This window comes from Contarinia nasturtii, unplaced genomic scaffold, assembly GCF_009176525.2.
Source record: "Contarinia nasturtii isolate CC-2019 unplaced genomic scaffold, AAFC_CNas_1.1 Cnas_scaffold_129, whole genome shotgun sequence".
NCBI lineage: Eukaryota > Metazoa > Arthropoda > Insecta > Diptera > Cecidomyiidae > Contarinia > Contarinia nasturtii.
This window is the reverse complement of record NW_022197486.1, coordinates 456440-470372: the sequence shown is the minus strand read 5'-3', so window position 1 is coordinate 470372 and position 13933 is coordinate 456440. Positions and strand designations below refer to the sequence as shown.

At 31.8% G+C, this 13933-nt stretch overlaps 1 protein-coding gene across 9 annotated transcripts in view; it reads left to right on the top strand.

Annotated features, from left to right (window-relative positions):
* The window catches only part of LOC116348543 (single-stranded DNA-binding protein 3), a 34005-nt gene extending 27940 nt beyond the window's left edge, over positions 1-6065 (top strand). For all 9 annotated transcript variants that reach the window (XM_031779589.1, XM_031779582.1, XM_031779648.1 and 6 more), the window contains one exon: positions 3755-6065. In XM_031779589.1, coding sequence (XP_031635449.1) covers positions 3755-3859 — 105 coding nt within the window. In that variant the 3' untranslated portion in view covers positions 3860-6065. The remainder of the gene's footprint in view (positions 1-3754) is intronic.
* Positions 6066-13933: the final 7868 nt, after the last annotated feature.

The window sequence follows — 13933 nt, the reverse complement described above, 5'->3', positions numbered from 1 at the left end:
GATTTATAATTTTATAAAATATTTTATGCACTCAATTTATTTTATCATATATGATATCTCAGTGTGCCTTTGTGCACATGTCTTATGTTGTCTGTCAAGCTATATTGCGCATGATACACAATAGTGTCGAGTGTAGTGAACACTATACGATATACATGATGTGCACTATAGTCAACACCGTTGCGTGTGTATCTTGTCGACCTATACTGACTGTCGACCTATACTGAAATATCATATATGATAAAATAAATTGAGTGCTTTAAAATATTTTATAAAATTATAATTATAACTAATTTCTTCTTGAAAACTTCTGTGCATTTTGAAAATAAACCAATACAAAAATTTTTGACATTTCGAAACAACAAATATCACATTTGATATTTTCTATAGTACTTTAAAACCATTATAATCAGAGAAGCACTAGAAGGCACTCCATTTAAATTTATTTAAATTAAATATTTTGAAAATATTTCAATATTTTTCATTTTTCTTCTAAAAAAAGGAAAGTGTGTTTGTCGATTTATAAGCGCCATCTATTGCGAATTTGTACCATTTTTAGTTAAAAGGGACTGGCTCTGATGTCAGATTTTTAATCGTACGTTTCACGTCGCTCCCCTGCAATGAACTTGTTTCAAATTGACGACGATATATCCATAGTCCGCATTGGTTGTTTCTTGTATTGAAGTTTCCATTTTGAATTCACGGCACTGAATGCCCATTCTCTCCTCTCATACGGGTTGAGGGCTGACAGGGTTGATTTTGTTGGAATATTGCTGGTGACATCACATTTCTCTATTTGGATAACTGCGTTTTCTTACCTTTCCAGGTGATGTTTCTTTTTTTTGTACTTTCATTATTGACATCCAATTACCAAAACAAAACAAAAAATTGCAAAACTAAATTCGGTAGTTCACAAATTTGATAGATCAATGCAAATACACGATTTGTTCTGTTGAAATGAAAGAAGAAGTATTATTTATAATAATCGGTTCGTTTTTCCTGGTATGTATTGTTTTGTGTGTGCTTCGAAACAATTATCATATTTTTTGGGGAAATCTTTTTTTTTCTGGAAAGATCGTTAAATTAAAATCAAAAGAATTTAAAGCCACAAATGAAAATCTCAAAATTATCGGAAAGAGAGAGAAAAAAATGAAGAGAAATTTGAAATGAAATACTTTTTCTTTTGTTTTGTTTTTTTTTTCTTAATTCTTTTTGCTCTTATGCTGTAAATTTATAAAAAGAAACTTAAAGTTTTACATTAGATTCGTTTTTTTGTCTGGTTGTTTAAATTATGCTGTATTCTTTATTTAAGTTCAGGTAGTAAGTTTCATTTCTTAGTTTATGTTTAAATTTAAATTGCAACGTTCATCGTGTGCACAAGACCCAGAAAATCGCACACGACGAACCATAAAATACACGATTTTAATAAATTAGAACGGTTTTTTTTTCTTTGACACAATGATAACGATAACACAACAAAAACAAAATCATGTACTATAAATTTATAATTTGTAATTTTTGGAATAAATACGATATATTTTTTATTTTAATTCCTTTTTACATGTATATTCTTTCAATTTCGTGTTCGATTTGTTTTTGGCATTAACAGCGACGTAAACAAAAACGAAATACAATTTGCACCAGTGCTCTATGCTTAAGCCTTTGCCATTTCGATTTAACTCAATTGATATATCGAATTATTTATTAGAATTTTCTTTGTAAATTTAATGTTTAAACATTAAATAATTGAAATATCGATTTTTGAAAAAATAATATATATTTTTTTTTTGAGAACCGCCCGAGTTCCTATAAATATTTTTGGGTTAGATCGAAGAGCAAAGAGCCATACAAGGTGGGCTAAATGTTCTGATTTGCACACTTACATACACACACATTATCACACATACACGGAAAAAGAATCACAGAACCTAACATAAATGAGAAACACAAGTTAAAAAAAATGGAAAAAGGCACCCAAAAATCACTTAAATTCTAGCGACTGTGAGATACATGTACATTTCGAAAGTTTGTTCGTTTTCAGTCAGATCTTTCATTCTTGCATTTTATCGTGTTACGTTTGGATCATTATATTATTGAAGAGAAATGTGTTTGTGAACCGAACGAAATTCAAATTGACATTTTGAGCTTAAAAAAACCACGTAATCACCGATTGCAAAACAAAAAGCAACACAAAAAAAAACAAATATAAAAAAGTTGTTACACTTTTCTCTGGAGTTTGTGTCGATGTTTGTCTGAGCTTCAATTCTGCTAAAGCGGCCATTCTCAATGATCTCGAGAAATTCGGACTGTATAGCCACCAAAAAATTTAATGGAATCGCTGTTCGATGTGTGAGATAGAAGCAGAAAAATTAAACAAATTTACCTCGTTCTTTATCGCCCGGACAAGAAGAACCAAATTTCAAAATTGAAGGTAAATTAGGAATTAAAACTGCTAATTTCTCGAAAATTTAGACAAAAGGCAAAATGAATCACACATTTTCGACAACAACGGGCCTCTCTCAATGAATATTGATGGGTCTCTCACATTCTACTTACCTTCTTTTAACGTACTGACTAAATTCACGTAATAAATGAGCCAAAATTTGCAACAAAATATCAATATTTAATCAAATAATTTCGAAAAAAAAAATACAAATGATAATAATAAAAAATGGGTTCATTTTTTGTTCGTTTTGACGTTTTTGAGGTCTGGTTTGTGTGCTTGATTCAGGCGTAACATAACTTTAATTCGCATATGCGACTATTCATCTCGATTTAGTTTGATCTGACTTGAAAAGAAAAAAATATATACAAAAAAAGTCTATAAAACTTATTCTTTGCTCTCTCTTTCTATCTCTGTTTCTCTTGCTATTTGTTATATGAACAAAACCGAAAGCAGAACAATTAAAACAAGCAAACAACAAAGTTCAACGATCGATATCGTTTCATTTTCCTTGCCCTTCAGGTGTTCAGTGTGTAATTTAAATAATTTAATATTTGGACAATAGAAAACGTTGCATTGGCCAGTATGCTAATGAATGATATGATATGGATTACACTCGTTCTTTATCTTTCGATTGACAAAAATACAAAAATGTAAATTAAATGGATCTAAAAATCTCTGCTATAATCAAAACTTTGATATTGATCTTAATAATAATAGAGATTATAATGAAATTTTTAGTTCCGCATTTTTTTTTTTTTGGTTAAATTTTGTGAATCCATCATTGCGAGCATGATCAATGCAAATATGAAATTGAAAAGCATGTGCCGTATTTTTTATTTGCACAAAGTCATTAAATGTAATCCATTTGACATTGAACAGATAATAAAAGTGTCTATTGTTCGAAAGATTTTATATTTATTCAACACATTTAATATATTTTCATACACCATAAATTCACTCTAAAAAAATTCTGCATCAATAATCAATAATAATCCGTAATAATGAAAATATGTGTTTTCTATTTTATATATTTAATTTTGTTTTCTTTGTTTTTCGGTTTCGCATTTGTTGAACACTTATCAAAGTGAAATTATCGAGTTTTTTCTACTTCTCTATTATTATTTTTTTTAATTTGTAAGACAAAATAAACAACAAAAAACTTCAACAAAAATTATTTAAAAAAATATTCTAATCTGTTTATCTCTCTTTCTCTGTTTCTTTTTCCATCTGCTCTGTGATTTTCATCTCTTTCAATTGTGTATGTCTGTCTCGCTATTTGATTTCATCCGACACAACCCACAATTTCAGGACCAAAATGAATCGGCAGCTATCCTCAAAATAAAGGAAAGCATGCAGGAAGAGGCGAAAAGGTTTGAGAAAGATTCTGATCCCCCAGATTACTTTATGCAATAGCATTCCTATTTCCATCCTCACGGCACAAAAGCGACTAAAACTGCATATTAAACACATAGAAATTTAACGGAAGAAAATTATAAAAAACAGTGAAAAAGCGAAAAAAAGGAGAAATGGAATAGTCAAAAAAGACACGAATTGATGCAAAAAAAAATAAAAATAAAACGAAAAATTTGAAATGTTGATTAACGATATAAAGAAGCAACAATTTTGTAAAACAGCGAAGAAGAAAAAAACAAAAATTTAAAAAAATGTCATGTGAAAAAGGAACTAGAATTCATTACAGAAGTAAAAAAATATATAATAAAATAGAAAAATGACAAAGTGGATGAATATATAGAACCAACTTGAAACTTGTAATTAAAAAGAAAATGACAAGGAAACACACACACACACACACACACACACACACACACACTCACACACTTAACAATTAAGATACATGAAAAAAATTGCAAAAGTTCCAAAAATATTTGCGTATCCACTGAAACCCAACACATATGCAAACAAAATGGCATTAATTACATTTCAATAGAATGTTTAATTTTAAAACAACTGAAAATATTTAACATGTTGACAGGAATATAGCCAATGTTCTATTTGATAAGATTAGCCAAACTGATCCTTGAGTAAAAAAAAATCAGAAAAAAACATGAAAAACTACCGATAAAACTTGCTCATGTCCACGCAGGCTTCGCATTCAATTGAATCGATGATCTCTTCTTATCATTCGTTCGAGTATTGTCTCCAAATTAATTTCCATCAACAGAAACTTCTTGAATTATCAACATTTCACGTGTGTTTGTACATAAATTATAGTGAAAAAATTATTTTGTTCTGCCGCGATGTGTCCGAAACGGGTGCATTCAAAAAAATATGCACCGCTATCAAAATTTCAATGTTTGTGTGTGAGAATTATTTTTGTAAAGAAAGGTCTTTTTTGTGTCGCATTTTAGTAGATTTTGTGATCCACCTTTTGGAAAAAAGAAAACAAAAAGATTTAAATATTTGATAGAATTGCAGCTAATGAGCAAAAGAAAACGAAATTTGTACGCAAATTACCGTAGTAAATATGCATGAATTTTGACATTTTTTTTCCTGTCCATTATAAATATCCAAATTTCCAATCCATTTACGCCTTATATGTCTGCCAAGGACAATACGGTGTATATGATCTCAACACTTTTTCTTCCATTGTTTCATTTTTGTTAGTAAAATAGCTATTGTAATTGCATAACATTTCAACGAAATAACTAAATTATTCACTTTCTTTTTGTTGTCCAAACTTCAAAAGAAGTTACAATATTAGTATTTGAGACAGAGATTCGAAGCCAACAACAAAATACATACACAAAAAGCGCAATTAATGGTAAACAAATAATAACAAAAAATCATAATTTTCCATCATCAGACATTGTCTGCAAATACGGGAAAAAACAAAACAAATCAACTATCATTATTATTGCAATTAATCGTTATATTTGGCTCAAAATTGAATCGAATCAAAATATTGTGCTCGATTGACTGAGCCAATGAACATTCATTCCGGAGTAAATATCATTGAACATATTCAGATAAATGATACTTTTACGAGTGGTGAGTGCTTTTTTTGAGCAAAATATAACGCCTAATTGACACTTATGATTATGATTAATATGTAGCTAAAAGAAATAATAATAATGAATTTTTCATTTTCGTGTTGATAAAATGATAATATGAACAAAAACAATCTCTTCTTTTCGGGCTTCTTTACCGTAAAGCTCATTATTTTGACTGCATTCACTCTTACAATTGAAACGCAACCATTGTAATATCCATTGCTTAATTGATGATAATGTACTTGATTTCTCCAGATTTGGCATACACAATCCAAAAACAACCACTTACATTATATAAAAATATAAATAAAAAAACTACTAATTTAAAAGAAAAGAAAACGCAAAACTACGCCAAAAATCCAATCAATTACATGATGAATTGCATGCCACACACAAACATACACACTCACAGACACAAACACACATACACACACAACATTTTGCTAGCATTGGCAAACTTGTATTTTGAATGTTAAATAGTTTTTAATATTATTTAAATGTTAAATGAATGGAAGGAATACAAAATGTTTCTTCTTTTGTCAAATAAAAAAAGAGAAAACACGTACACATACTGTAACTAGAAATATTTAATAAATAAGAGAAACATTTGTGATCGTTTTTTTTTTCATTTCCTTAACAAAGAACGCTGAAACAGAAAACACACATAAACACATACACACACAAAACTACCCACAAATGGTGAAAGAAAAATTTACAGAAAATTTTACTTGAAACAAAAGATGAATAAAAAAAAACTATTTAATTAAAAAGAAAATGGTTTGAATGAATTTTATGTGCAAAATTCAGGTCAATTCATTTCAGAGACTTAAATTAAATCAATGATGAACAACAATTTATAATAAGTGGAAAGACAAACGATTCATTAGTTCAAGAAATCCACGAAAAGAAAACTGACGTCAAATCCATGAATTAAAACCTATTTTGCATGAAGAGAGAAACAAAACCAACAAAAAATTTAAATTTCAAATAATTTAATTAATCGATAAACGAAAACAAAAAAAAAAAAAAAGAAAATAATTTGAGCGCAGCGATTCCGAAGGGCATTGATATCAGGAAGTTGATTTTGATGACTGTTGTTTTGACACACAAAAAAAAAAGATAAAAAAATGGAAATTAAGTTTCACATGAATCTGTAGGTACTTTTTGTGCTCCATCAGTGCATCGTTGTCGCACCGATATACAACGTCCTACGGACGCCGCCCGTACCAAATTATTCATAGCAAAATGAGTGAAATAAGTTAGAAAATGGTAGTTATTTCAGATGAGAAACGAGGACAGAATTAAAAATCTATGAGTATATATATATATTTGAAGTACATATATTACTTATGTGGTAAATACATTGAATTGAAATAAAAATTACAATTTGAAGTAAACAAAAAATATTTAAGTTAAGGAAAACAAATTACATAAAATATTATATTTCTTACTAAGGACTTCATACAAAATGAAAAACAGAGAAAAAAAGATGTGGAAGAAAATCACTAATGTGTGGATGTCACGCGCAAAACGCAAGCACACCCAAAAAAATTGAAATCAATCGATATACACGTTTAAAGGTGAAAATTGAATAAAGAAATTAAAAAAAAAAACTTGTATTCATTAATATTTTTTGTTCTACTTTACTTAACACGACCGACTGGAATTTATTTGTAGACAGGAGATTGCTATTTTTAACAGGTTGGAACCGATTCTTCTATTGTACTTCTGAACGTAAAGTGCAAAAGAAAATCAGTATGGAATGATTCGATTCGAATCGATGTGAGTGCGTTCAAAATTGTGGTAAGTAATAGGCTAAACTGTTAGTTGTTGATACAGATGATAATAAATACGTTTATCTATGGCTTGTTGTTCAATTCGCTTGGGCCAATTTTTCCTGATAGCGTTGATTTGGTTTCGGTCATTTTATAGATAGATGTGAATCGTAGGAGTTGAAAAATGCTTCTCGACGCTCCGATGAGATTTATCGGGGGCCCAGTCCGATTGTTTCCTTCGTAATAATTACAACACGCTGGAGAATTAGACAACAAATAATATGTAGTTGTGGTAAAATATACATTTGCAAGTGTAGCACCATGCACCACACAATCGATTGTATTAAGAGTTAAAAGTGTTTCTATATCTATATGCTTAGATATAGAAGCAATATGTGTTTAGTTTAATTAATTTTTGAATCATTTCATATCCGTGACATCTATTTTAAGCATGCCACATTCGTATTTCTCAATAGAAGATGCGTGGCGTATTTTTGGTTGGGTCATGATTTGAAATGTTCAAATGTGGAAACCACAATCGAAACTTAAGGATCAATTTCCCGTTAAGCGTTAAACATAATAATGGCTTGTGCGATATTTCACGTTTTCGTTTTCAACGTTATATTTGTGTAGTTGAAACAGCTTTGACATCATTTTCGCTTAATTTTTGGGTTAATCTTGCAATGTATACCATAAAGGGAACAACCAGCGCCGAGAAACAAATGTCAGCAAATTAAATGAGCCGTATCGAGAACGACACCAAAAAAGATACGTGGCGGAGAGATAGAGGGTACAAAAAAAAGTTCAGTAAAAACAGTCATTATAAGAATATGCGAGCATTGAACAAAACCAAGTGAATTGGATATGAAGATGAAAAACAAACACATGCGGCGCCCTCGCAGCCCATGAATTAACCGTTATTCTTTGTATGGAATATCAAATAAAAAACCTCTATCGAGGTAAAGAGCGAGTGACGAAACCAAAATTTGAAACACAAAATTTATTATATCAATTTTGTAACGAAAATATTTGGTAGATAATTTTTCTGTGTACTGTGATTTTTTTCTGTGTAAGTTTGACTTCAAAATCAGTGTATTTTTTGCTACTGTTTATACATTTATATTGCAAATCTGACAAAAAAGTTCTCAGAGGGGGGTCAAACCGGTAAATCTCCTAAAATTTACCCGGGGGTAAATTTTGAAAAATTTGCCTCAGGTGTCGGCTTTTGCCACTATTCTTGCAAACAGATGAAAAAGGTGAATCCAGCGAATATACATGATTGTGGATTGTGAATTTCTACTTTAACTTTCCCGTTAACACGATAGGTTTTCCCCCGGAAAACGTTATTTAAAATCTGACTTAATAGTATTATTGAGGATCGCGAAGAATAGAATACATTAACACTCAGAAATATCTATTGACCTACCTTCTTTTCCCGTTCTCTCGCTTGTGATTTTAACGCTTCAATTGTGTCTAAACCATGTTTTCCATTTAGGCCAGATGCTACAGCACGTAATTGTTCAACAGCTTCCTTTAGAAGAAATAAAAATAAATTATCTTCCATATCTATTGAATACATCGAGAAGAGAGTATGTTATTCAGCGCTTATAGCTAGTAATGTCTGAATAAAAACATACTCTCCTCTCGAAATGTTCAATAGATATAATATAGTCACCAAACTTATGTTTTAATAATTACAAATTTCGTTAAAAAACTTCTATAGAGGTGGAGAACGAGTGACGAAACCAAAAATGTGCTTCAAATGTTGGTTAAGTCAGTCGTTCTTCACCTCGATGGAGGTTTTTTATTTGATATCAATAGTTTTGTAAGCGCTATTTTCCAATTTAAAGATTCAAATATTGCGATAATAAATGTACTTTAGGCTATTGAACCACTTAGGTGTTGTGGCTCCCTGTTGGAGTCAACATTTTGCTTATTTTTTACTTTTTTTATTTGATTTAAAGTTTTTACAATTTACATTTATTATCGCAATATTTGTTTACATTAAGAAAATAAATTTCCATAAATTACGAATGAACGAATGTGCTAGGGGTTTTCATGTATTTTTATTGGATGAAATTTGCATTATCGTTGCATATTGGCAAATCGTTGGAATATCGGCGTAATATCGGCATATCTGTAAAATATCGGTTGTATTCGGGTATTTTTTGATAATTTATTGTTCTGGAAGTGGGCTTTGGTGGATCCTCTGGATGGACCAGACCATGGTTTGACAATCCCTTGGCCCATCCTGAGGGTACGGGTGTCAACGAACCACCAAATACTGGTTCGAGTTCGTTCGCTAAAAAAAATTAATTTCGTTTTCGTTTTCGGTTCGTTTAATTTTAATTGGTTCGTTCGAGTTCGTTCGTTTTGAAATTATTGGGTTCGTTTTCGTATTCGGTTCGGATTAAGTTTTATTTAGTTCGTTCGTTTTCGGTTCGGCCAATTGTTTGTGTCGAATTATCAATTGATTTGTACAATGATGTTTGGGTACAATTATCAAGAAAAATTGACATTTTTTGCACTTTAGGTGAACTGAACCAACGAAACCAACGATTAGAATATGGCGTCGCAAACACTGCCGGGATAAATGTTGCACTCACACAGAGATATGGAGTATTGATCAAATAGCAATCAATGTTATTGATATTTTGACATTTGTCACATTCACACAAACATGCAAAACTCAGACGACTGTGTATTTGTTATAATGTTGACCGATGTAATCATTACAAACATTGTAATGACACATCGTGTGTGTCTCAAAAATTGAATGCCAGAATGCTTCCACAGAAAACAACACATTCATTTCAATTATTTCCATTTGAATAATTTTTTTTTTCAAATTTTTCACACTTATTCATTATCATTATCTCAATATAAAACTAAAAACTAAAAAGAAATTAAAATAAAAAGACAAAAAAAAATGTCAATCCCACTTCGAATCGAACACGAGTATTTGTAAAACGGATCAATTTTTAGTTCGTTCGGGTTCGTTCGTTATTAGAATTTATGAGTTCGATTTCGTTTTAGGTTCGGTTTAATTTTTAATTGGTTCGTTCGAGTTCGTTCGTTTTGAAATTATTGGGTTCGTTTTCGTATTCGGTCGTCAACTAAACGAACGAACTCGAAAACGAACCGAACACGAACGTTCATTGACACCAGTACCTGAGGGTCCACTTCCAGAACTTGAAGCGGTTCTGATGATCCTGAGGATCCACCAAAGCCCACTTCCAGAACACACACACTTCGCATATCGGCCAATATCGGTGGATTTTTGGCACGAAATAGTGAAATCGGTAAAAATTTGCATTATTTGTAAAAATTTGCATCATTTGTTATACTGTTGTTTATTCGTCGAATTCGGGAAAGAAAATCTTACATGAAAGCCTCTAGCGAACGTGTTCGTTGTTCGTTGTTCGTACGAACATACGAACGAACAATCCGAACAATTCATTTTCTACGAACGAACGAACGAACAAAATATACATTGAAAACGAACGAACGGTTCGTTCGTTGGTGTTCGTGGACAGCTATGTCTCCGTGAATAATTTTGAAAATAAAAGACACTTGCGCCATCTCGCGTCTCTCCTCAAGAGTAATCATTTGCAGAAATAGTAGTCTCTGTTCGTATTTTGGCAGTCTAAAATCGTTTCAGGCCATTCTCGTCAGTGCATACAGTAAGAATTGCTTTTGCATTGACTCTATTCTATTGCTTTTGTACACTAATGTGGTTTCGTCACTCGCGCGAACTGCCCTCCGCTGTGATTCTCTTGATAGATATTTGTGTACATACATGTGTATGGATCTGTGTGTTTATCGGGATGCATGTGTGTGTGCATGAGTAATGATTGCGAGTGGCCTATGAATGATGTCGAGCGAAACATTAATCGCAAAATTCGGATTAAATTTTCTTAAGTGGAGATGAACAAACATGCCTGAAGTCGAGACTATAGACTTTTAAATGTGCATGAATTCGCTTCGAGAATATGAAGAATAAAATAATGGAGTTAGTATCAAGCTCTCGACTAAATGTCAAAGAAATGTTTAAGTATCCAAAATAAAATGAAATTAACACGTATCCGGCATAAACCGTCCCTGCAACTAGCTACCATCAAAATCGACCCAGCCAACATTTTACTGTATAACAAATACAAACTTTTAAATGTTGTAAAAATGTTGAAAATAGTATGGTAGCGGTGGCGATGCGGATAACAGCACATTCGAACCAAACAGAAGATATATGCAAAACTATGGATTAAATTTAAATCCGTTGATCTGTTAAGCTGAACACCAGCATTTTTAAATTTTTCCAGATGACGTATATTATTTTTCGACAATGTCACACGTAAATCTAAACCGCATTCCAATAGATATTTGCCAGTGCCGAGCACTCGTTTGTAATGCGTGTGTTCTTCTATGTAAGAATGGTGGTGGTGGTGATGGTGATGATGATGGTGTCCGCTCTGTTTGGCGTATAATACACAAAAGCACCAGCCGATAGGACGTTCAGATTTTTATGGTTTCTGACTCTCTCATTCTCCCACTCTCTCACTCCGACAAACATTTGCCTTTTTTCGTTTTGGTTCTGGATTTGTCGCTGGGTATAATGTATGAACTGGCTTTTTTTCTTCAACAGTTGCTTTGTTCTTTGTTTTTGCTGATGTGAGACTTATTTTTTTTTTGTCGTGAAAGGCGATTCGCATGTGAATTATCTCGAGTCGACATTACGTAACGGATTGGTAACGAACACAAAACACATAAATCTCAAATGTATTCTAATACCCGGCTGATTTTAGCTTGATTTAAAAGTTAAAAAAAGAGAGAAACGAAAGGAAAAAAACCCAAATGAAAAGGGAATCACAGAAGAGAAATGGCATTGAAATGATTTGAAGACGGCAATCGCCACAAAAAACAACCGAAACAGATGATGATGATGATGACGATGACGACGACGACAACCGGCGTTGTAATTTTATTGACGAATCTAATCAAAACTGAATCAGCAATAATTTCTCCCCATCTCTAAATGCATGTTACTTTATCTAAGTGCTCATTGTCATTCTTTCTATTTGTATCAATGTGTAAGTCGTACAATTGCTTGTCTGCCAACCATTGTTTCACAGCAAAAATATTACGTGACCAAACATATTTATTACATGCCGTTGGAATGCCATAAGGCTAATACAGTTTCTTCAACGTCAATCAATAATTACTGTCATTATTTAGATGGTTTCTTTTTCGGTAATGCGTCATATTGTCGTACTAAGATAAAAGAAAATACCAACGATTTTCTTCAATCATATTTTAATTTCACTAGAAAAATCTAACATGTTAATTGGCTTTCAATTTGAATTCGCATCTCATAAATAAAATTTGTGATCTTTCTGATAATTGACTAAGCTATTAAGCGTCAACCCAATAGATGCGCCCAACCACTTTTGGTACATAAAACTAACATGGCCATATGAATTAAAATCGAAACTATCTCGCTTTTTTTCCACAAAACTTTGAGGAAATTGGATTAAATCAAGTTAAATTACACATGATAAAAAATAATTTATTCGTCTTTGATGTTGTTTGTGGATTCAACATCCGTAAGACTAACTTTTCCTCGCTTTGATCAATAAATTTCATAAACACACTATTTTCACCCTTCACATAGTGCATAAAAGTTTTGAAAAAAATATTCATATAAAGTTTTTGAAAGATCGTCAAACATATTCAATAACTTTTGAACAAATATTTGGATTCATGTACAAAAAAAGATTTCAATACGAAAAATCAAACTCAATTGCCACTAAACTTTTTGTATGGATAATAAACAAATGGGCCATGTATGTTCAAGTGTAATTTTTATTCATTTTAACAACGTTCATCAAATTAAGAGAACAATTACTTACCAGTAAAGGCCTCGATGTAGTACAATATATATTTTTTCAAATTATTGTTGGGTTCTCAGTGGGCACAAATGAAGGTTTTTTTTTTTCAAAAAGTAGTGTATATTTTGGTGTATTCGCAATATTTTCGGTATATTACGAACTTTTTTCGAATTTTTGGTGTATCTAGTGTATGAGATACAACGCTGAATTTTGGTGTATACATTTCACCAGGCGTGGTGTTTAACATAAACCGTAAAGTTTTTGGTAGATAAGTCGCACTTCTTTCTCGATTTATGGTGTATCCAAATGACCAATTCCCAGCATACGTTACAATTTACACCAATATATAACAGTGCATTGCATACATCAAATTGGTACATCGGTGAATCAAATATACCACAAGCATATCTTTTACCGCTGCCATATTTTTATGATATTCTTCTTCTTGTATCCCATATAACTCATTTGCGGAGCAATTTTGTCGATGGCGGGACTGTGCGGAGTTTGGCGGAGATAGCATGCAAATGCTGTGTGTATGAGTGCAACAGCATTCTTTGCTGTTCATAGATTTATTTTGTCCCACTCACTACAAACCCGTGGAACAAGTCGACGACAGCGCTTTGACAGGTGGACCACGCGATAAACTTATCAATCCCTATTAACAAAACTACACTTGACAGTTATTGTATTGAATTTTGTACGGGATTTATTTATTATATAAATATAAAAAAAAAACAATGTGAAATGCAAGGGATGTTGACGTATATGAGATTATAGACTATTCAATGTGAGTCTCACTGATCAGCGCCATCTAAC